Consider the following 21,993-nt stretch of genomic DNA (forward strand, 5'->3'; position numbering starts at 1 on the left):
AAAGAAAAGGGGAGACATGGTGTCAGAGGCTGAGTAAATTAAGGGGGGATAAGTCCCAAGCAAAACAAACTCTAAGAATGTATAAAAATATTTATAGCCTTTTTTGAGTTGGCAATGAATGGGTATAGGAGGAATTATGAGGGTGCTCAGAAACTGAGAAATGGGTAAGCAAAATACAATACAAATATGGGATGAAATTATGCTCAATTATTGTGCTGATATTACTCTTATCAGTCTAATAACCAATCAGGATCCCAGAAGACTATTAATCAAACATGCTAATCAACTCCTGATAGAGAGGTGAAGGACTCAAAATGCAGAATAAGACAATTTTTCTGAACATGGATAATGTAGAAATTTTTTTTGATTGACTATACATGTTTGCAAAGTGAAGAAGAAAGGGGATCTTGATGGGCAGATGAAAGAGAGGAAGGAAGGAAGGAAGGAAGGAAGGAAGGAAGGAAGGAAGGAAGGAAGGAAGGAAGGAAGGAAGGAAGGAAGGAAGGAAGGAAGGAAGGAAAGAAGGAAGGAAGGAAGGAGAAAAAACTGCATTCAAGAAATGATTCTATTTGGGGGTAGCTAAGTGGTACAGTGGACAGAGCACCAGCCCTGGAGTCAGGAAGACCTGAGATCAAATCCAAAATCAGACACTTGATGATTACTAGCTGTGTGACCTTGAGCAAGTCAATTAACCCCACTGCCTCACCAAGGGGAAAAAAAAAAAGAAATGACTTTACCTGAGAGATTTCCTGTTGATATATTGCAAAATGTTCTTTGCTGATCTGTGGGAGGTAGAATGAAGGCATAACTTCTGTGTCCACAAAGTCTAGACCCCATGTTTTTGTGAAGAAATCGGATTCTCTTTTTGCTAATCTAGGATCATTTAATGCTGCTGGAAGATTTACTTTGGAATGATAAATTGTCCATCTATGTTGATCTGCAACTAGAGATGGGGCATCACATAAACTATGTGAATCACCTGCAGAAAAAAGAAAATGAAAAAATAACAAATTCTATTTTACACAAACCACCTAAAATCACTTTCAATAGTAAATACTTTAATCAAATAAATCTGTAATAACTATTATTTTCCCATCTCAATCCCCAGAAAAATGTCCAAAATTCTTTAGTTAATTCAAATTCTTGATTTTAGAGAACCTACAGTTGTATAATTATACTATCTGAGGGAACAAAGATTTATTCTTTATTAAGAAAAGCAAATGGGGCAATTAGGTGGCACAGTGGATAGATCACAGATCTTGGAGTCAGGAAGACCTGAGTTCAAATCCAGCCTCAAACATATAATAATTACCTCTGTGTGACCCCAGGCAAGTCACTAAAACCCCACTGTTTTGCAAAAAAAAAAAAAAAAGAAAGAAAAGCAAATGATCCTCTAATAATCAAATATATTTCACTATATATATTCTGCTGTTTAAAAAAAGAATTCACGGGGCAGCTAGGTGGCGCAGTGGATAAAGCACTGGCCCTGGGGTCAGGAGTACCTGGGTTCAAATCTGGTCTCAAACATTTAATAATTACCTAGCTGTGTGGCCTTGGGCAAGCCACTTAACCCCATTTGCCTTGCAAAAACCTAAAAAAAAAAATTAAAAAAAAAGAATTCATTACCTGTGGGTTCCTTGGGACATACATCTGGCAGTGACTGTACAGATCGAATATGTTTAGTAGAATCTACCTCCTTTTTAAAGAAAACATCACTGCTACTTGCTTGAGGCACTGGTGAAGAACTGTGGCTTGAAGCCATTGCATAAAATCACCCCTCAAATGGAACTAAATAGGAAAGAAAAATAAATATACATCAGATCATTTATCTATCATACAATGAATTCAGATCTTTTTCTTCCTTCTTTCTTCAAAAAACTTCAAAGGGAAATTTCTACCAAGTTTCCCCTCTAGAAAAAGAATTTGTCTATAATTGGGAAGAATTGGTAGCACGGTGGTTAGCATGTTATTGTGAGATTCAAAGTAGATAATATTTGTAAAAGATCTCTACAAAGCTTAAAACACTATACAAATGCTAACTACTGTTATGATTGTTTTTGTTGTCAAATTTTCTCATAGAATGCAAGTATAATAGCTATACAGTCGTGTACCAACTGTTAAAAACACAACCCACTAGAAACTCTTAGATAGGTTGACATTTATGAAAGACATAAATATAAAACGTTATATGATTAAGTAAAAAATGAAGGGTACAGATGATAATAATATGCTTATAAGTTCAGAAAAGAGAAAGATGAACTGAGCAAGTTTACAGGAAAAGATCAGTATAATTCTATAAGTTGAAGACAGATGAACAAAGAGTTTAATAAAAATATCTCATGTTATTCTACAAGGAAAGTTAACAGAGGATGAATTTTTTAAAAAGCAAGGTATGATACTAAGGATAGTGTCTCGGTGATAATGATAATAATATTTGTCGTTCAATCTCAAAGACCACCATGACATCAGGGAGATGATGCCATGACAAACACATGTATTGGATTTGAGTGAGGAGGTACGTGTTGAGTAACCAATCTTACTTTCTCCTTCAGAACCATCTGGGTCCAGTGGCCAGACAGATATGAATCATAAGACTGAAGATGGTCCCAGATGTAAGGGAATCAGAGTTAAGAGACTTGCCCAGGGTGACACAGCTAGGTAATTATTAAGTGTCTGAGGCTGGATTTGAATTTGGTCATCCTGACTCCAAGACCAGTGCCATCCAGATGCCCTATAGTGTCTGAGTTCAAAAGCTGAGAATGAAAAGAGGTTGTTGAGAAAAGGGGACTGTGGGTTTTTTCTGTTGCTTTATTTAATGGGATGGGGGGGGGGTTATATTGGAAGCCAGGATCAGTGGATGGAATTAAAATGATACAATCTGGCTCCTGTCTCTGACTTCCATTGACTATGGGAACAGGGTCATTCAAATCCTCTTTTTTTGCTCCTGACTGAATTCTTTTCCTGATGAGGAAAATAATCTTTGCAAAGAAAAATTCTGAAATAAATGTCTGATAGAGTTATCTTTATCTTCCAGATAAACAAGGAGATATTAGGGGAGCACCTAATTTCCTTTGATAAGTACATAAATATACAAATAGCAAGGTGTGCATGCACACATATATACTGTATATCAGTATATACAGGAAAAAACCTAGCAGTTTTAAACCACTATATCAGTATTCTCTAAAAGATCGATAGAAAACTACATGGAATTTATAAGGTAAATGTTCTGATTCTTTTTTAAAAAGTAGAGAATAGAAAATGAAAGCTACAGGTCAATGAGTTCGTTTTCTATTCCAGATAAAATTCTAGAACATATAATCAAAGAGATGGTTAGTAAAGATCTAGAAGAGGAAGTGGTAATCATAAGAGTCAGCACTGCTTTATTAAAACACACTGTGCCCATCTAGTCTCATTTCCTTTTTTAACAGAGTTACTGAACTAGCAAATCAAGAGAATACTATTTATCTAGATATTGGGAAAACATGTGACAAAATTTCTCATTCTATTCTTATGGAAAAGATTGGAGAGAAGTAAATTAGCAATAAAGCAATTAGATGGGCTCAGAACTGACTGAAGGACCTAACACAAAGCATAGTCATCAAGTGCTTCATAGTCATCTTGGAAAATCTCCAGGAGTGCCTCGTGGATCTTTGGTGGACCTTGGTCTTGGCCTTTTTAACATTTCTAACAATAACTTAAAAGGTATGATGGCTGCTTCTCAGACAGGTAACACCCTGGATGACAAAGTTAGAATTCACAGGCTAGAAAACTAAATCAAATTGGATAAAATGACATAATAGTCATAAATTATTCTGGGTCACACAATCAACATCACAAGTAAAAAATGGAATTGTGGCTAAGCAATAGTTCATCTGAAAAAAATATGGTTTATCGGAGAAGATCAATAGAATTCTATCAGTTGAAGACAGATGAACAAAGAGTGTAATAAAAATATCTCATGTTATTCTACAAGGAAAGTTAACAGAGGAACTAGAAGATACCATATAGGCTGTATAACTCAACCCTGTCATTTTATGGATGTTGGAACTAAGGCCCAGGGTCAGTAAGCAATTAGTGGAAGATGTTAGGTGTGGTATCAGGGATGGGATTTGCTAGGTCTAGAACCAGAGCTCTTTCCATTGTACCAAGCTGCCACCCTAACTGAACTCTGACAGTTTAAGTCAACAATGCGATACAGAAGCCAAGTAAAATTTATTTAGTGAGATTAATACTGAAGAGACTAAAGATAATTAGCCTGAAAACTGGGAAGAGAGGTAGAGGGAGACAGTGTTAAAGACAGTGTTAAAGAAGGGCTGTTAAATTAGAAATTAGATTTGCTCTATTTGGTCCCAGAAGAAGTAGTTAGAAAATAGGTAGATGTTTTTCAGAGAAATCTTTCTGAATATGCAAAAGTAAACTTGTTATCTTATGAGGTGGTATGTTACCCTTCATATCAAATAAAGGTTAAAACATCACTTACTGGACACAATATAGAAGGAATTCTTGTTTAAATACAGGTTGGACTAAATAGCCTCAGGAATCCCTTCCAACTTTGAGATCCTATGAATTAAGATTACTATTTTTCTTTCTCTATTCTCTTTTTTAACATATCCTCTTTTTATATTTGGGATATGCCAAATACTATTCCTTATACACATTATTAGAAGTTCTGATAATGCTACCTAATGTTGCCTTGATGCCTAATCTTTAGTTTTTTTTTTAATCAATAGGACTAAATATTAGCTCCACATGGGTTTGCTACGGGTGAGCCATGCACTCTGAGTATCACAATATGACTAAACTATTTCTAGTAATACAAATGTAAAAGTATGAGAAGTTTTGCCAATCTTAAAGTGTTATTTATTGTTGTAACTATGTGGACAAATAATTAGAATAATGCAAGACACCATGGCATACTAGATAAAGCACTAAATGTAGAACCAGGAAAATGGGTCAAATGTTACCTTTGGCCAGCAGTATGAGAAGAAATTTTTGTGCACAAAATAGTATTGCAAAATAAATTCTCAAATTCTAAAGACAAATTCAATTGAGTTAGATAAGAGACCTAGGGTTACATAGTTCTTGGGAAGAGAGATCCTAAACACCTCCTCTACTGGAAGGTGGAAAGAAAGGAAATCAGGATAGATTCCCCTGCAGCACCACCTGTGATAAAAGGTAGACCATCTGATAGCTTCCTAATTAAATGAATAATTCTTCTTAACTAGGTGCTGTTCAGGGTTTTTTGGTACTGCTGGAGTATCACCATCAGTGTTCTCTATATTTCAGTATGGGCAAAAGTCTACTATGAGACTAAAGTTCCTCATCTGTAAAATGGGGATGACGATATCATCCCTGATGATAACCTAGTCAAAGTTATTATGAGGCTCAAATGAGAGACTATTTTGCAAAATGGCAAATACTAAATATGTTTCAGTTGATATTATGACAGCATAATACATACTGTAAGAGAATTACAAAGTATCCTCATATATGAGTGTGTTCTCAGAATGAAGTGTTCTAGAGCAGGGAATGCTTCTTGTTGAAAGTGACCTTTGAGCTGATCCTTAAAAAAAAATTGTATCTTGATAGATAGAAAATCTGCCAGAGTGGATATTCCACAATGAAGGAATTGATAGAAATATGGGGTAGACAGAGAAGATCAAAATGGGTACAGGATTTAGACATAAAAGACAATATTATAGGCAAATGAGGAGATCAAGGAATAGTTTACCTGTCAGATCTATAGAAATGGAAGCAGTTTATGACCAAGGAAGAGATGGAGAACATCATTAAAAACAAATTAGATCATTTTGATTACATTAAATTAAAAAGCTTTTTGCACAAACATCACTGTAACCAAGATCAAAAGAAATGTAATTGGGAAACAATTTTTGCAACTAGTATTTCTGACAAAGGACTCATTTCTTAAAAATACAGAGAATTGAGTCAAATTTAAAAAACAAACAACCATTCCCCAATTGACAAATGATCAAAGGATATGCAAAGGCAATTTATAGATGAGGAAATCAAAGCGATCCATAGTCATATAAAAAACTGCTCTAAATCATTACTGATCAGAAAAATGCAAATTAAAGCAGCTCTGGGGTACCATCTCATACCTATCAGATTGGCCAATATGACCAGAAAGGACAATGATCAATGTTGGAAGGGATGTGGGAAATCTGGGACACTAATACAATGCAGGTGGAGCTGTGAACTCATCCAACCTTTCTGGAGAGCAATCTGGAATTATGCCCAAAGGGCAATAAAAATGTGCATATCCTTTGATCCAGCAATACCACTACTGAGTCTAAGCCCTAAAGAGATCATAAAAAAGGGTAAAAACATAACTTGTACAAAAATATTCATAGCAGTCCTGTTTGTGGTAGCAAATTGGAAATCGTGTGAATGTCCATCAATTGGGGAATGACTAAACAAATTGTGGTATGTGTATGTTATGGAACATTATTGTTCCATTAGAAACCAAGAGGGAGGCGATTTCAGAGAAGCCTTGCATGAACTGATGCTAGTGAGATGAGCAGAACCGGAAGAACATTATACACTGTAACAGCAACAAAGGGTTAATGATCAACCTTAATGGACTTGCTCATTCCATCAATGCAATCATCAGGGACAATTTTAGAGCACCTGCAACAGAGAATACCATCTGTACCCAGAGAAAGACTTGTAGAGTTTAAACAAAGACCAAAGTCTATTACCTTCAATTTAAAAAAAAAAGTGTCTTATGTACTACAAAATTTTGCTATATCTCTAATATTTTATTTCTTCTTAAGGATATCATTTCTCTCTCAACACATTCAATTTCAATGTATAGCATGGAAACAATGTAAAGATTATCAGACTGCCTTCTGTGGGGTGATGGGGGAAGGAAGGAAGGGTGGGGGAAAATTGTAAAATTCAAAGCCTTACAAAAAAATGATAGGTAAAAACTATTATTGTATATAATTGAAAACAAATAAAATATTAATTAAAAAAGAAAATGTGGAGTAGAAAAGCATAAAAGATGCTTAGAGAATAGTGACTAATTGAATAAAGGATAGATGCAAAGGATGAGAATAGGCTAGGAAGGTCACTCACATGGAAGGAAATCAGTAGCAATAGAAGTAGCAGTGTAACCTAAAAATGTCTGTAGGCAGAAGGGTAAAAACAAGAGAAAAAAAGGAAGAAACTGAATATACTGCAAAGAGAATTTCTCAAAAATGAACAACTGACATTTCCTATTAATTGAAGTACATTCAAAATAACTCAGAAAACCATGTCAGAAATCAATTTCAGTTAGTATAGGTATTCCTAAGTTACAAATAGCCATCCATTGAACTTCTTTAAAAACTAGTAACTATTCTATGCTAGACTATGGTGTGTGACAAGTAAAACCCATCATGACTATCCCCCAGCTCCTTGTTTCTGAGTTCTTTACCTTCCTCAGTAACACACATCAGTAACTAGTTCTCAAAAGCCATGCCAGTAGGATACCAGAAATGGAGGAAGGAAAAAGAAAATATCAAACAGGAGCAAGATTGAAAAATATGGAACACAAGAGCAAAAAGCAATTCTGAAGATAAAGTCAAGATTATGAGTAGCCCTAGAACTGGTTTCCTGCTTCAAGTCTCCCCACTCCAATTCATTCTCCTCCCAGTTGTGAAGGTGCTTTTTCAAATCTAGCTATGACTATGTCACCAATTTCCTCATGGAGGACCACCTCCAGGATCAATAAAAATTCCTTTGGCATTTAAAGCTCTTCCTCCCCTACCTTTCCAAGTCTACTTATATTTTCTTCCATATGATCCAATGACCCTAGCCTCCTTGCTGATGCCAGCACCATGTCCTCACTCTCCACCTCCATGCTTTCAAATAGTTTGTATGCTTTACCACCACTCACCTCAATCATCTAAGTTTCCCTGATTTCCTTCAAGACTAAGCTCAAATTCCACCTATTACAGAAGACCTTTCCTAGGCTCCCAGCTGCAAATTCTTTCTATCTACTCTGTATATCTCTTCCATGTACCACACTGTTTACATACTTCCTATACAAATCTTCCCTATTAGAATGTAAGCTTCTTGAGGGTAGGCACTGCTCCTGCATCAAGCTATAGAATACTGCAGAACCTCTTAAATAAGATGCATTAAGTCAAAATAATTAAAAGCCTAACCATATATACAGGTGGCTAGAGAGGTGAATGGTTAATCCATAGAGCTCATCCATCAATACATATACCTTGGATAGACACTGCAGATAATGAGCTATGCCCAGAATTGAACAGAAAAAGAGTAGGATTACCATTGGGGAAACAGCATAGTTATTTTAATAACTCCATGGGTTTTCTTGAAACAAAGCCCCAAGTTTAAAACAAATATTCTTCTTATTGAAGTTGTACAGCTGACGTCACAGAATACCATAGCTTTTAAAGAAGATAAGCTGAGACTTAGCCCAAAAGTCAGTGAAGTACACAGTGGATTATTCATATTACACAGAAGTGATATGTCATCAGATAACTATATGATCAGAAAAAAAAGATAATCACACAGGAAAGCAAAAGCTAATTGATAAGAAGGTCCAATGGTAACCATGAAATATCAATAAAATTGAAGGCCACAGCACAATGGGTATGCTGAATTGTATTGAATTTATGGAAGGGCAGAAAAGTCTTACAGGGTAGACAGGTATGCATAGTTTATAGTAAGTACCACTGGAGTAAAAACACACATTTGTTAAGTTACAGGTATACTAAGGTATAGAAATTCCTAATGGTAAAGACTAGGTAAAAGGTATTATCTTGTTTTTTAAAAAAAATTCTTAAGTCTAAGCATTTATTAGATTCTTGATGTATAAAGTATAAACATATAATACTGTAGATAAAAAAATCTTATATTAGTCCAAATATGTTTATAATTTTAAATTGAGATGTTTTTGAAAGGAAAAAGTATACAAGGATATAGTGAAATATATATTATAGATTATATATATAAAACAGTGAAACACTTTTAAAATTTATTTACATTAAGATAAAGATTTTTCTCATTTTAGCATCACTTTTCCTCTTTATCACTTTTTTCTTATTCTTACAAAATATGTGATTATATGAAAGTGAGCCTTTTGATACTGAAAGTATGGTACTCAATAATAAAGTGGACTTGAGTAAAAATTAGTCTTTAATAAAGCAAGAATTTTACTTCTAATAGAATAGAGCATTGGGGACAGCTGGGTGGGAGCACCGGCCCTGGAGTCAGGAAGACCTGAGTTCAAATCTAAGCTCAGACACTTAATAATTACCTAGCTATGTGATCTTGGGCAAATCACTTAACCCCATTACCTTGCAAAAACTTAAAAAAAAAAAAAAAAAGAGCAATGGTATTTGTTTTACTTTTTTCTATCACTGATACTCATACGTAATGTCAGGAATATCAGGAAAATTTCTGCAGTATATTTGATTATGGAATTCATGAGATTATATGTATGTTTTTGTCTTTTCCACTTGCCTATCCAGTACTAGAAAACAAATCAGACAATTTATTCAGAGTTATTAGAGCTATGACTAGAAACCTATCTCACTGTTCTCAGATATATCAAAGTACTCCTAAGTTTCTTTTACCAAGCTAACACATATGCTTTTAACCCAAACTATAAATACTCAGTTAAGTATTTTAAAACACTCAATGAAGAGACCAAATTAAGAACTTCCTAAAGAAAAAGGAAGGGTGTGTGTGTGTGTGTGTGTGTGTGTGTGTGTGTGTGTGTGTAATGTTACAAATTCAAAACCAATTAGCCAAGACAGCTAATTTTAATATAACCCAAAGCAAAGAAAAAGAGGTCTATGTGTGGTCTCTATGTCACAAATTCAAAACCAAAAAGTCAAGCACCTCATTTTAACTCAAAATAGCAAGAAGAAAATTGTGCAGTGGGGCATACCAAAGACAAACAGATCTTAGAGCAAACATTTTGTATTACTACTTTAGATTTTTTTTAGAAGGAATTATCTAGACTAACCATATGGTTTGTTTTTTAAATATCATCAGTCTCAATTTTATATCCTGGAAGGACAGAGCCTTCAAATAATTCTAAATCATGTTACTTCAGAGTCAGAAAGGACCTTAAAAGCTGGCTAATTCAGCTCAAAACTGAATAGGATGAATCCCTTTTAAAAGAAACATTAAATAGCCATCCAATGGCCATCAACTGAAGACCTCCAGTGAGAGTTATCTCCTCTCCAAGGTAGACAATTCAAACTATTAAAGAACTCTATCTTAAAGCAATTTTCTTATAGCAAAATTTCTTAAAAAATTTTCATACAGCAAGTTAAAAATACATCTCTTCCATCCAGAGTCAAACAACATAAGCCTAAACTCATATTTGAGACTTTCAAATATTTGAAACTATCATGACCCAGTAAGTCTTCTCTTCAAGTTAAATATCCCCCAGTTCTTTCAATTAGCAATCAATAAATATTATTGAAGATGGCTTAGAAAAATCATATTTCAAAAAGTATTAAACAAATCAAAAGAAAAAAGATACACACACACATATGTATTAGAGATTCATCCCACTAAAGTCAGGAGGCATATATAGTAATATCCAAGCTGACTGACAGATCTAAGATAATTCAACTTCTTCCAGAATGCTGTTAAATATCCCTAATTCACCATCCCATTATCTGTACCACCCTTAATGAATTAGTTAAGAAGACCCCTCAAAAAACAAAAACTGTCAAGTCCTTTTCAAAGGCAAAATGGAATGAAAGGAGTGGAAGAGAAATGTTTTAACTTGACCTAAAAGAAAACTGATATCATTTTAAAATATTTCTATTAAAAAAAGAGACCAAATTTTTTCCATCACAAAATAGTGGCAGCAAACAGCACTCATTCAGCCAAAGATATTAAAGTATTATACAAATATATCAACCATCCTTTAAATGTTTCAAAGTTGAATAAAGAAACAAATCTATTCAAATGTTATGAAGTCTCTGGGGGGGGGGTCCCCAAAGTTTAATCACAACAAACAGCACTAGTTCAACTGGAGACAGTATTACACAATTAGGAAAGTAAAAAAATATATATAAAAGGTCTCACACTCCTACAGTCTGAAGGTAGGCATTAGCTATTCTTCAAAGATTTCAAATTTATCCTTGTGCATCCTACTACTTGAACAAGTCTCAAAGTGAGGTTCAGGGACCACTGAAGCCCATTCAGAGGGTCTTCAGGATCAAAATTATTTTCATAACAATAATTTATAATATGATATATTTTATATTTTATATAAAATTATATGAATTTATACAATAAATTATATAAATTTATACAATAAATTATATAAATATAAAATATTAAGTTATGATTGTATAAATTATGTAATTATAATTTATAATACAATATAATTCAATATAATATATAATACAATATTCAACACAATATAACTTATAATACAATAAATATCAATATACAGAATCCACACAAACAAAAGCTTTTTGGGTCATCCTAAATAATTTTTAAGAGTGTGACTGGGACTTAGGACTGTGAAGTTTAACAATCACTGGCCTATGCAATAAAAATGATTGAAAAAGAAAACTAGGTTCTAGAATACTTATGCTAACTGACCAATTTCTGAGGTTAAAATCTAAATTCCATTTTTTTGCAATAGTCATTAATTAATATCAATCATCATGGATAAAACCAGTTATTAAAACTGCTAATTTTATAAGAATGTAAATATATCTGATATATTCCCAAATACAGAAACATATCAAATCATGGATGAGGAAAATAAAATATCTAAGTATAATGTAATGATACCTTCTCTAATGAATTAAAAGAATGAATTTCAACAGTAAAGTTCTATTGCCAAAAAGATTTTACTAGAAAAGTATAGTGGGCCACTTTGGTAAACAGTGATTCCTCATGCTGGAGGTTATATCCAAGTAAAGAGTGGATGAACACTTAATGGCTATGTTGTAAAAAATTCTTGTGCAGGTATGCATTAGACATGATAGCCACTGAGATCCCTCCCAACTCTGAAATTGCTCCTTCACCACCACATGAGGTAGGTTCTGACCCTCAAGCCCTTTTAGGCTCTATTTGGACTATTCTAAGATCCTCTTCTGCTCAGAAGGTGTTGCATGTCTTTGGATTACAAAGAAGACACTTAATTTTAGTAATCTGCAAAGCCTGTACAGACCCTGACCCACCTGCTATTGACTTAAGCATCTAAAAAAGTCCCCAACACCAATCCAGCAAAGAGAATACTGTGGAGTTCCCCATGGTGTAGTTTAAAAGTGCTAAACTAAACTGTCAAAAGTTATAAGACACATAAGAATCTCAGTTTCCTCAAGGAAGATAACAATAGTACTAACTTCAATGAGTTAACTGTAATATTCAAATCAAATAATATATGCAAAGCTATCATTACTACTACTACTACTACTACTACTACTACTACTACTACTACTACTATTCCCTCAACTTCATTCTGTTCATATTGATCTTGTTAAAGTCAGTCAGTTGGTTTCCAGAGACAGTTGTTTCCCAAAAGATTTATCAGTTATCACTGTATTCAGAAATACATTAGAATAAATAAATGGCACAGTAGTCAATATGGACACTACAAGTTAAATTATCAATTATCCACTTAAAAATTATTCTCTTTATGGCTCCTCTTCAGTGTTCAAGGTCAGTAACACCCCATTTCACTCCCTCCTAGCAAAACACTGAGTTGCTGCTACCACAACAAATTCACACTTGACTAACGTATATTTTAAAGAAATTTCAATAGTCTGAGTTAAACAAAAATAGGAATATAAATATTCAATGGGAAAAGTTATATCATACATTACTATATGTTTTGATTATTTATTGCCTAGAATTATTGCACTTTAACCAGTACATAAATTGATAAGCTAATTTTACAAGTGAAAGTTTAAAGATTTATTTAGAAAGTCTAGATAACAGATCTCCCAGAAAGAAAAGGCATAGAGAAATTATTATTGATACAAGATAAGGGACTCATCAATGAGAAAATTGGTCTGTTTAAGTATTAATCATTTTTATCTTAGGTGCTGATAGAACTATTTCAATATCTTAATTCAACTTAATACAACTACATCTTTCTCTCAGGAAATTTACTGTTTATTTTGACACATTATTTTGACCAAATTCTTCCTTTTTCCTCCTATAAAACATACAAAATTAATAATTAAGATTCCTTAATATCTCAATTGATAGCCAGTATTTATATAGTACTTAAGGTTTGTAAAATAGTTAAGATACATGTTCTCATTTGAATGTCTCAACAAGTCTTTAAGGTATGTACTATTAGAATACCCATTTTATAGATGAAGAAATTGAGGCTGAGAGGTTAACTTAACCAGGGTCACAAGACTAAGTTAATTAGAATTTAAATTCAGATCTTCCTAACTCCCAGTGCCTAGAACTATCAAACAAATCATTTCATTTATTCTCTCAGGGAGAGAGAAGAGAGTCTCTTTGTAGTAAAATGATTCAAGACCATATTCAGTCTCTTTCATATACTCAATAATTACTGATCCATCTAAAAGGTTCCATCTAAAGGTAAATTATTCAGATATTTAGTTTGCCAAATAGACACAAATCAATGTCATTTTCTGCATAATCTTCAAAAAAAAGAAGTGTTGTAAGAATGAAAAATTTTAAGAGAAATCTCTAAGATAACTGGAGAACTGGAACTATTTGTTTTGTATCACAAGTACAAGGACATAACTGGCACATATATTAAGTGCCTGATAATTGTTTGCTAAATCAAATAAAAAGTCTTTTTCCATTATATACAAAGTTCAACTGGCTGAACTAACCATCAAGTCCAACATCCTCATTTAACAGATAAGGCAACTGAAATCTGGGGGGGGGGGGGGGGGGTTAAGTAATTTATCCAAGTTATGCAAGTAAAATCAAGGGCAGGATCTGAACTGAGGTCCTCAGACTGGAGAGCCATCTTGCAATTTCTGATAGGCCTTACAACCAGTTGAAAGAATTTTGAGGACAAGTTCGATCAGATTTTAAGTTTATGATTAAAGAACCGAGTTAACTCAAGGTCATCAATCACCTCCTTAGCCAAAGGGGCACAAATTTGTTGACCAAAACATCTCATCTGTAAGATAGCTTTTAAACTGCTATTACCAAAGGGAGTACCTACCTGCATTGACAAGATCTAATATCCTTAAAGAACTGTTGACTTATGGTTATTGTCATGAACAGTATTTTACTACATGGCAACACAATGTTGCTGGAGCTATTAAGGTATCAGGAGTTGTTTGCCTCAGTATCAAAAATCTCCCCACCTCCCCCATTGTTTTTTTTTTTCCTGTTGTTATTTTTTTTAGGTTTTTGCAAGGCAGATGGGGTTAAGTGGCTTGCCCAAGGCCACACAGCTAGGTAATTAAGTGTCTGAGACTGGATTTGAACCCAGGTACTCCTGACTCCAAGGCTGGTTATCCACTACGACACATTGTTTTTGGCCATTTCTGTTTCTTACATTTTGTTCTTTAGGTTATTTTTTTTGTAAGGCAAACGGGGTTAAGCGGCTTGCCCAAGGCCACACAGCTAGGTAATCATTAAGTGTCTGAGACCGGATTTGAACCCAGGTGCTCCTTCCTGACTCCAGGGCCGGTGCTTTATCCACTGCACCACCTAGCCACCCCTATTTCTACTTTTTAATTTGATTCCTGTCCCTTGACAAGGTACTTAATAAGAGGCTTCCAACTCTCTCATGCTGTCAATGCTATTCACTTCTCCTGTAATCTTCAGGCCATGTCATGTATGATTTGCACAACCTCCTCAACTCTGCTTTCTTCCAGAAAGACTCCTTGATTCCCCTCAGCTTAAAGGATTCTCTCCCTCCTCATACTGTCCCTGACCATCTTTGTCTCTAATGCACTGGTAGCTGTCACACTTATCCAAGAATTGTATTCTCCCCATATATTGTAAGGTATTGGAAGGAGGGACTGTCCTCATCTTTGCACTTCTAGGACACCATAGGTAGTTAGTAGACATTTACTAATTGAATTGAACCCTAATCTGTTTAGGATTAGGACACCAGATAAATATGGTTGTTTATGTCTGATAAAATTCAAAAATGAGGACCTAATTGCATGGGCTTTAATTCATACAACTCTGATGGTTTGCTTATTTCCTGGTTCTTGATTGTGCCCTGGGATAGTTGTGGTAACAGATAATCTCTCGAAAATGAGTTATTCTAAATTCTAGAAGGTACTGCAATGAAAAAGAAAGAGTACTGAGTAGTGAGAGACCCCCATCTTGGCCATACTCATCACCTGCTATGAAGCTTTAGCGGAGTCTCTGAACTTTGTATCTCACTTGTTACAGGAGACTGGACTTTGTAAACTTCTAAAATTTCTCAAGATCATTACCAATTTCAAAAGTTTAAACAGTACTGTAATAAAGATTCTGAAACTCTAGTAATAATATTTCATATTTATATAAGTTACAGCTGCCATTTTCTTTTTTTTTAACTAGGTCTCCCCATATGCTTCAGGCTTTTTTTAAAAGCTCAGCAGCTTCTCTCAAGATCAGATCCCACTACTGATTGGCAAAGATTTCACTACTGATTGACAAAGAAGCAATGACCTGGGTCTGTCTGCCCCACTTGGTGACCCTCTACTCCTGGGGGTGGGAGTGGAGGGGTTCAAGTACTGATGGATCAAACAATCTACTAGTCTAAACCTTTGCAACAGCTGAGATTACAGGCATGTGTGCCATCACCCCTAGCTAAACATCTATTTCTTCAAATCCATGGGTTATTTGTGAAATTCCACATTTATCACTTTGTTCTCTGCTACCACTTGTCCCAAGAAAGCATTCTGAGGTATCTATGAGCAGAAACATGATATGTTTACTATGAACCAGCCTTGTAGGTTAACCTCCTTGAGGCTAACCTGAGGCAGTATTGGTTGATGATGCTTCAGGCTTTCTGTATTTTAGTAGCCTTCAGAAATTCCTTTCCAAAGAAGTCAAGCTTCAGATGAAATTTTTACCAGTCACTATTTGAGATTCTGCCAATCTTCTCTTCCTGTTTTTTCCCCCTCACTTTAAAAGGATATTCAGATGGTGTAGGAAAGACAAAAAGGAGTTTCTGATCCTTATCTATTTTTCTATTGGAGAGTTGTCCCATAAGAGTAATTAGTAAGCTATCTTTAAGATTTATGAATTTCACCAGAAATAAGTGTTCCACTTATTTTCTGAGGGAGTAGAAGTCAACCAAACAACTTAATTTTTTTAATTTCTGGAAATGTTCAAACCAAAACCAAAAGGGTTCTTCATTTAATAATGTATTAGCAGAATTGTCAAGTATATGTTTATAATGAAGGTAAAGGCAAATTAAAAGCAAAGCCAAAGTGAACTTTTAAGTCTCAAATTTTCACTTCTCTACCATGCTTTAAATAACTGCTATCAACTTCAAGTAGAAACAGAACCCTGTAGGCAGAAAATTGGCTTAGAAAACCACAAATTAATATTACTTATGTCCTATTGATAGAGCACCAAAGTGGATGGGGCCTAAAGTTAGGAAGACTCATTTTCCTGAGTTCAAATCTGGCCTCAGACACTTACTGTGACCCTGGGCTAAGGCAATTAACCCTGTTTATCTTAGTCTCATTTGTAAAATGAGATGGAGAAGGAAATAACTAACTACTCCAAAATCTTTTGTCAAGAAGAATGGGGGCACAAAAAGTCAGACAGGACTGAAATGATTGAACAAATGTATTTTTTTTTTATTTTCTACATTTCCCAATTCCATTTTTTTTTTTAGGTTTTTGCAAGGCAATGGGGTTAAGTGGTTTGCCCAAGGCCACACAGCTAGGTAATTAAGTATCTGAGAGCGGATTTGAAACCCAGGTACTCCTGACTCCAAGGCTGGTGCTTTATCCACTACAACACCTAGCTGCTGCAATTCCATTTTAATTTGGGTGTTTTTACATTTCATCTCTAATTTAAATGTTCTTAAACCACATAATCAAAGTATCTAACTCTCAATTAGTAAGCAGTTGATGGCTCAGTGGATAGAGGTTAGTTCTAAAGTCAGTAAGACGAATTCAAATCCTACCCCAGAAACTCATTTTTTCTATTTATGACTTTAGGGCAGTCACTTAACCTCAAGTTTCTTCTGCTGTATAATGGAAATGATAATAATAGCACCTCCCAGAGTTGTTATGATAGAATTAAGAGAATATTTGTAAGATACCTGGCACATACTAGGCATTGTAGAAATGCTACCTATTATTATTCCCTAAATCACACTATCCTTGGTCTTGTCATATTATCTGTGGAAAGAACAGAAGAGGATTTCATGACAAGTTTCTTTTCCAAAAATGCTCTTCAATCCTCTGAAGATGTGAGCCTTTAAGCCAGTAGAGTCTTACTGTGTGTGCCAGACCTTAAGCAACTGTTATACAAAGAAGAGCAAAAAAACCAGCCCTGCTCTCAGCACTAAGGGAGGCGACAACACACAAATAACTAAGGACAAACCAGGTACAGACAAGATAGACTGGAAATAATCAACAGGAGGAGATTGAGGGACTGGGGAAAGGCTTCCTATAAAGAAGGGAGTTTAGCTGGGCCTGGAGGGAAGCTGAGGAAGAGGAGAGGAAATGGGGGGTAGGGGTGGTAGGTGGAGCCTTCCAGGTCTGGACCTCCATCCAGTAAAGGGTCCTTGAGTTGGGAGAAGGAAGGTCTTGTTCAAGGAAGCACTTACGGTGTTTAAGAAGGTACTTAATAAATTAATACCAATCACTAAATCAGTCTTGAAGCCATTTCTAATTTTTCCAGTCCTTCAAACATCACGTTTATGATGAGAATGTGTTGAGAAGTACTAACTTCATTAATTTGCTCTCACATGTTTTTTAAATAATACTAATTTTTTTTAATTGCTGCTTATTCCTAAATAAAACAGAAGCTAGTTAACAGTATTTAAGTTAGTGATCTTCAGGGATCAAAACTTTCAAAAATTTCTTTGTTCATATTTATAAAATTAATGACAAAATCAATAACTGATTTCGATCTAGTTTCTTAAAGTTTGCAGAGTATTTTATATGCATTATTTCAGCTAAGCATCAGAATGGCCAACCTGAGACTAAGAGGTTAAAATGATTTGCCCAAGGGCACAACCAACAAAAATGTCAGAAGCAGGACACAAACCAAGTCTTCTTCCAGACTCCAAGTCCAACTTTATCCATTAAAATATAAATCTATCCAATTCTGGCATTAATAAAAAGAGATTAAATTAAAAATTAAAAATTAGTTTCACAAGCAAGATTTCTAAGTTTCTTAATGTCATAACACTATAAATCACAAATTTTATATTTTGATTTCTAAGATGGCATTAATTTCTTATTCAAATCTATTTTAACATCTCCAAAGAAAACTCAAAAAACATGTGTAACCTTTGTCTATTTAAAATTTCTTTCTACCCATTATTTTGTCACCAGTGAAAAACACCTTCAGAAAGAAAAATTTCTCCTTGTTCACAACCTTCATATATATACATATAGTATAACAAACTAAATTTTTGCAGTAACAGGAAAACCAGAATTTCCTTGTTTTAAAAAGGGAATCGTTAAAATAATTCCCTCTTCTTTTTATGAAAGAAACCTATAACCAGAATTTTCAAAGATCTAATAGGTTTACAAAAAAAAATAGTACACACACACACACACACCACTATAGCATGGATCCAATATAGTCCATATGGCAAAACTAAACAAATTTCTAAAAGCCACAATTACTAATCACACACACACACACACACACACACACACACACACAAATGCATATGTACATGTGTGTATATATACAGATACATATAGCTACACGTACAAAATGAATAATTTCACCAGCAATTAACACATACATATATATACATGCATATATACACATATATACATATACACATGCATATATACATATATATGTACAGACAAAATGACTAATTTCGCCAGCAATTAACACATATACAGACACACATGCATATACACGTGCACACATGCATGTGTGCACACACATGCATACACAAAATGAATTTCACCAGCAACTAACACATACATATATGTATATATAGATATACACATGCATATAGCACACATATATACTCAAATATATGTGCACACATACTATATACACACATACGCACACACAAAATGAATAATTTCACCAGCAACTAACACACATCTATACACACATACATATGTACACACATATATACCACAAACATGTACACACATATATATATACACACACAAAATAAATAATTTCACCAGCAACTAACACACATATATACACATATACATTATATACAAATATATACACATACTACATATGTACAGACACATCTATACGCGCACACCACACACAAAATGAATAATTTCACCAGCACCTAACACAAGTTGTATCTGAAAGACACACTCCCGAGGTTTCCCGAGCCTCTGACTATTGAACAGAGACTTTCCAAACAAACTCCTTTCTTTCCCTTGGTCCCTTTGTACCAGCTCAGGAAACATTTTGAATCCAAAAATCAGTAAACATTATGAATCCAAAAACAAGGTGTTCTGCAACTGGGTACGCTAAGACAGAAACTTACTCCCGACCCATCATAACCCGTAGCACAAATTAATCGATCATAGGAGGCACAGTGCTCATGATCTATTATTGGGGGGGAGGGGAGAAGGGAATGAAAGCACTTTTTTTATTTTTCAAATCGATTAGCTTAGTAAGCATATGTCTCATTAAAGTTCTTGGAGTTTTACAAATCGTGGATCTGGTAACCAATTTGGAAAAAGAACAAATATTTAAGTATTATTTTAATGATGAAATTTTTAAAAGACAACTAAATTTGGGGGTTTTGCAGATTACAGTATCACTTCCTTTCGGCACGGTGGATCCACTAGAAAGTGCTCACTGAGGCCGGCGCCGGGGAGGAACAATAAGAGGGGCTCCCCTGTCTGCTCCGCAGAGCCCGAGGAGGGTCAGCCGCGGCCCGGGTGGCAGGGAGGGGAGGCCCCCAAGCAAGCTGGGGACCCCAGAGCTCAGGCGGGGGCGCTCCCAGGCTGAGCTCGGGGCCGGGGGGGAGGGGGCGACGGGAAGCCGCACGCTGCGAACTCTGCCCGCGGGCGGCGGCGGCAGGGAAGGGCGGGGGGGCGGCGGGCCCGGGGGCTGCGGCGGGGGGCTGCCCCGGGGCCGGGAGGCGAGAGCCCGGGGTCTCCGGGCGGGGAGATCCGCCGGGGGCGGGGGGCGCCAGGCGGCCCCGTAGCGTACCTGCGGGTCCCGGGCAGCCGCCCCTGGGCGAGGCCTAGCGCATGGCCGGGCGCCTCCGGACTCCCCCGTCGCCGCTGCCGCCGCCGCTGCCGCTGCCGCCGCCGCCGGCGCTCTGGGCCCCCGGGAGCCGGCCTCGGGCCTCGGCCCGGGCCGCACGCGGAGGCGCAGGCCGGCCGTGCTCCCGGGCCCGGCGCCGCTCCCGGGTCGGCGCTGCTCCTGGGCCCGGCGATGCTCCCGGGCCGGCGCCGCTCCCGGGCCCGGCGGTGTTCCCGGCCCGGCGCTGCTCCCGGCCCGGCGGTGCTCCCGGGCCCGGCGGTGCTCCCGGGCCGGCGCCGCTCCTGGGCCCGGCGCCGCTCCTGGGCCCGGCGGTGCTCCCGGCCCGGCGCTGCTCCCGGGCCCGGCGGTGCTCCCGGGCCCGGCGGTGCTCCCGGGCCGGCGCCGCTCCTGGGCCCGGCGCCGCTCCTGGGCCCGGCGGTGCTCCCGGGCCGGCGCTGCTCCCGGGCCCGGCGCTGCTCCCGGCCCGGCGGTGCTCCCGGGCCCGGCGGTGCTCCCGGGCCGGCGCCGCTCCTGGGCCCGGCGCTGCTCCTGGGCCCGGCGGTGCTCCCGGCCCGGCGCTGCTCCCGGGCCCGGCGGTGCTCCCGGGCCCGGCGGTGCTCCCGGGCCGGCGCCGCTCCTGGGCCCGGCGCCGCTCCTGGGCCCGGCGGTGCTCCCGGGCCGGCGCTGCTCCCGGGCCCGGCGGTGCTCCCGGCCCGGCGCTGCCTCCCGGGCGAGGGGCGGCCGCGGCGGCTCCTTCACGCCTCCGCCGGGCGTCCCGTCCGCCCGCAGCTGCCCCCGGCTCCGCAGCGCCGCCTCCGCCGCCTCTCCCGCATCCCCGGCCGCCGAGCCCGCCGCCGCGACAGCCGGCCCGGCCCGCCCCGGCCCGGCCTGGCCCCGGGCTGACGCCGCCGCCGCCGCCGCCTCAGCCGCGGCCCCCGGCCCACAATCCACCGCGGCCCCGGCCCCGCCAGCCGGGCTGGAAGGCCGGGGCGCCGGAGGGGGGGTCTCCCCGCGGCCCGGCCGGCCCCCCGCGGCCGCCGAGCCGCCTCCCGCTTTGACCCCGGCCTTTGGGAGGGCGAAGACATGTCGCCGCTTCTCTCGTCGCCTTCCTCGCGGGGTCCGCCCGCCCTCCGATGCTCCGAGTCACGGGGGCCCGGGTTGTGCCCCGGGGGGGGGGACGTTACACCCCAAATTGTGACAGCCCCCACCCCCTCCCAAAACGTCTCCACTTAACTAGGATTAAATAAGCCCGAAAAAACTTCCCGGAGACCCAGAAGGGAAGGAATACCCCCCCCCATCTGTCCAGAGGCTCCTTAGCAAAAAGCCGTTCCTTCAGTTTCCCAAAGGTTCCCTTAAAGAGGGGGAGACCCCCCCACCTCCCAGGCCCAGGCCCACAATGCTTGTGACCACACACACACACACACACACAGTGTTTGGGGATGAGTTTAAGCATATGGTCAGTAGAAGATAAATATATGGCCAAGAGCAGGGAAGGCTCTTAGGCATCAACCAAGGTCACCCAGGTGAGCGGCACCGCCGGTGACTCCAGAGTTCCTCAGTCCATCAAGCTTGGAAAAAGAAAGAAACTTGAAACAAATTTGACTTCCTGTTACAGTCATTTTTGAAAACTGAAGGGAAAAAAGTGTTTGA

General features: G+C 38.4%; 1 protein-coding gene across 1 annotated transcript in view; it reads right to left on the reverse strand.

Annotated features, from left to right (window-relative positions):
• Positions 1-20,402, reverse strand: part of VPS54 (VPS54 subunit of GARP complex) — an 86,188-nt gene extending 65,786 nt beyond the window's left edge. Inside the window, exons 1-3 of the mRNA XM_074207169.1 lie at positions 20,308-20,402; positions 1,627-1,788; positions 738-979 (exon numbers count right to left, since the gene is read on the reverse strand). Coding sequence (XP_074063270.1) covers positions 738-979; positions 1,627-1,762 — 378 coding nt within the window. The 5' untranslated portion in view covers positions 1,763-1,788; positions 20,308-20,402. The remainder of the gene's footprint in view (positions 1-737; positions 980-1,626; positions 1,789-20,307) is intronic.
• Between the last annotated feature and the right edge of the window lie 1,591 nt (positions 20,403-21,993).

This window comes from Macrotis lagotis, chromosome 1 (genome assembly GCF_037893015.1).
Source record: "Macrotis lagotis isolate mMagLag1 chromosome 1, bilby.v1.9.chrom.fasta, whole genome shotgun sequence".
Taxonomy (NCBI): Eukaryota; Metazoa; Chordata; class Mammalia; order Peramelemorphia; family Peramelidae; genus Macrotis; species Macrotis lagotis.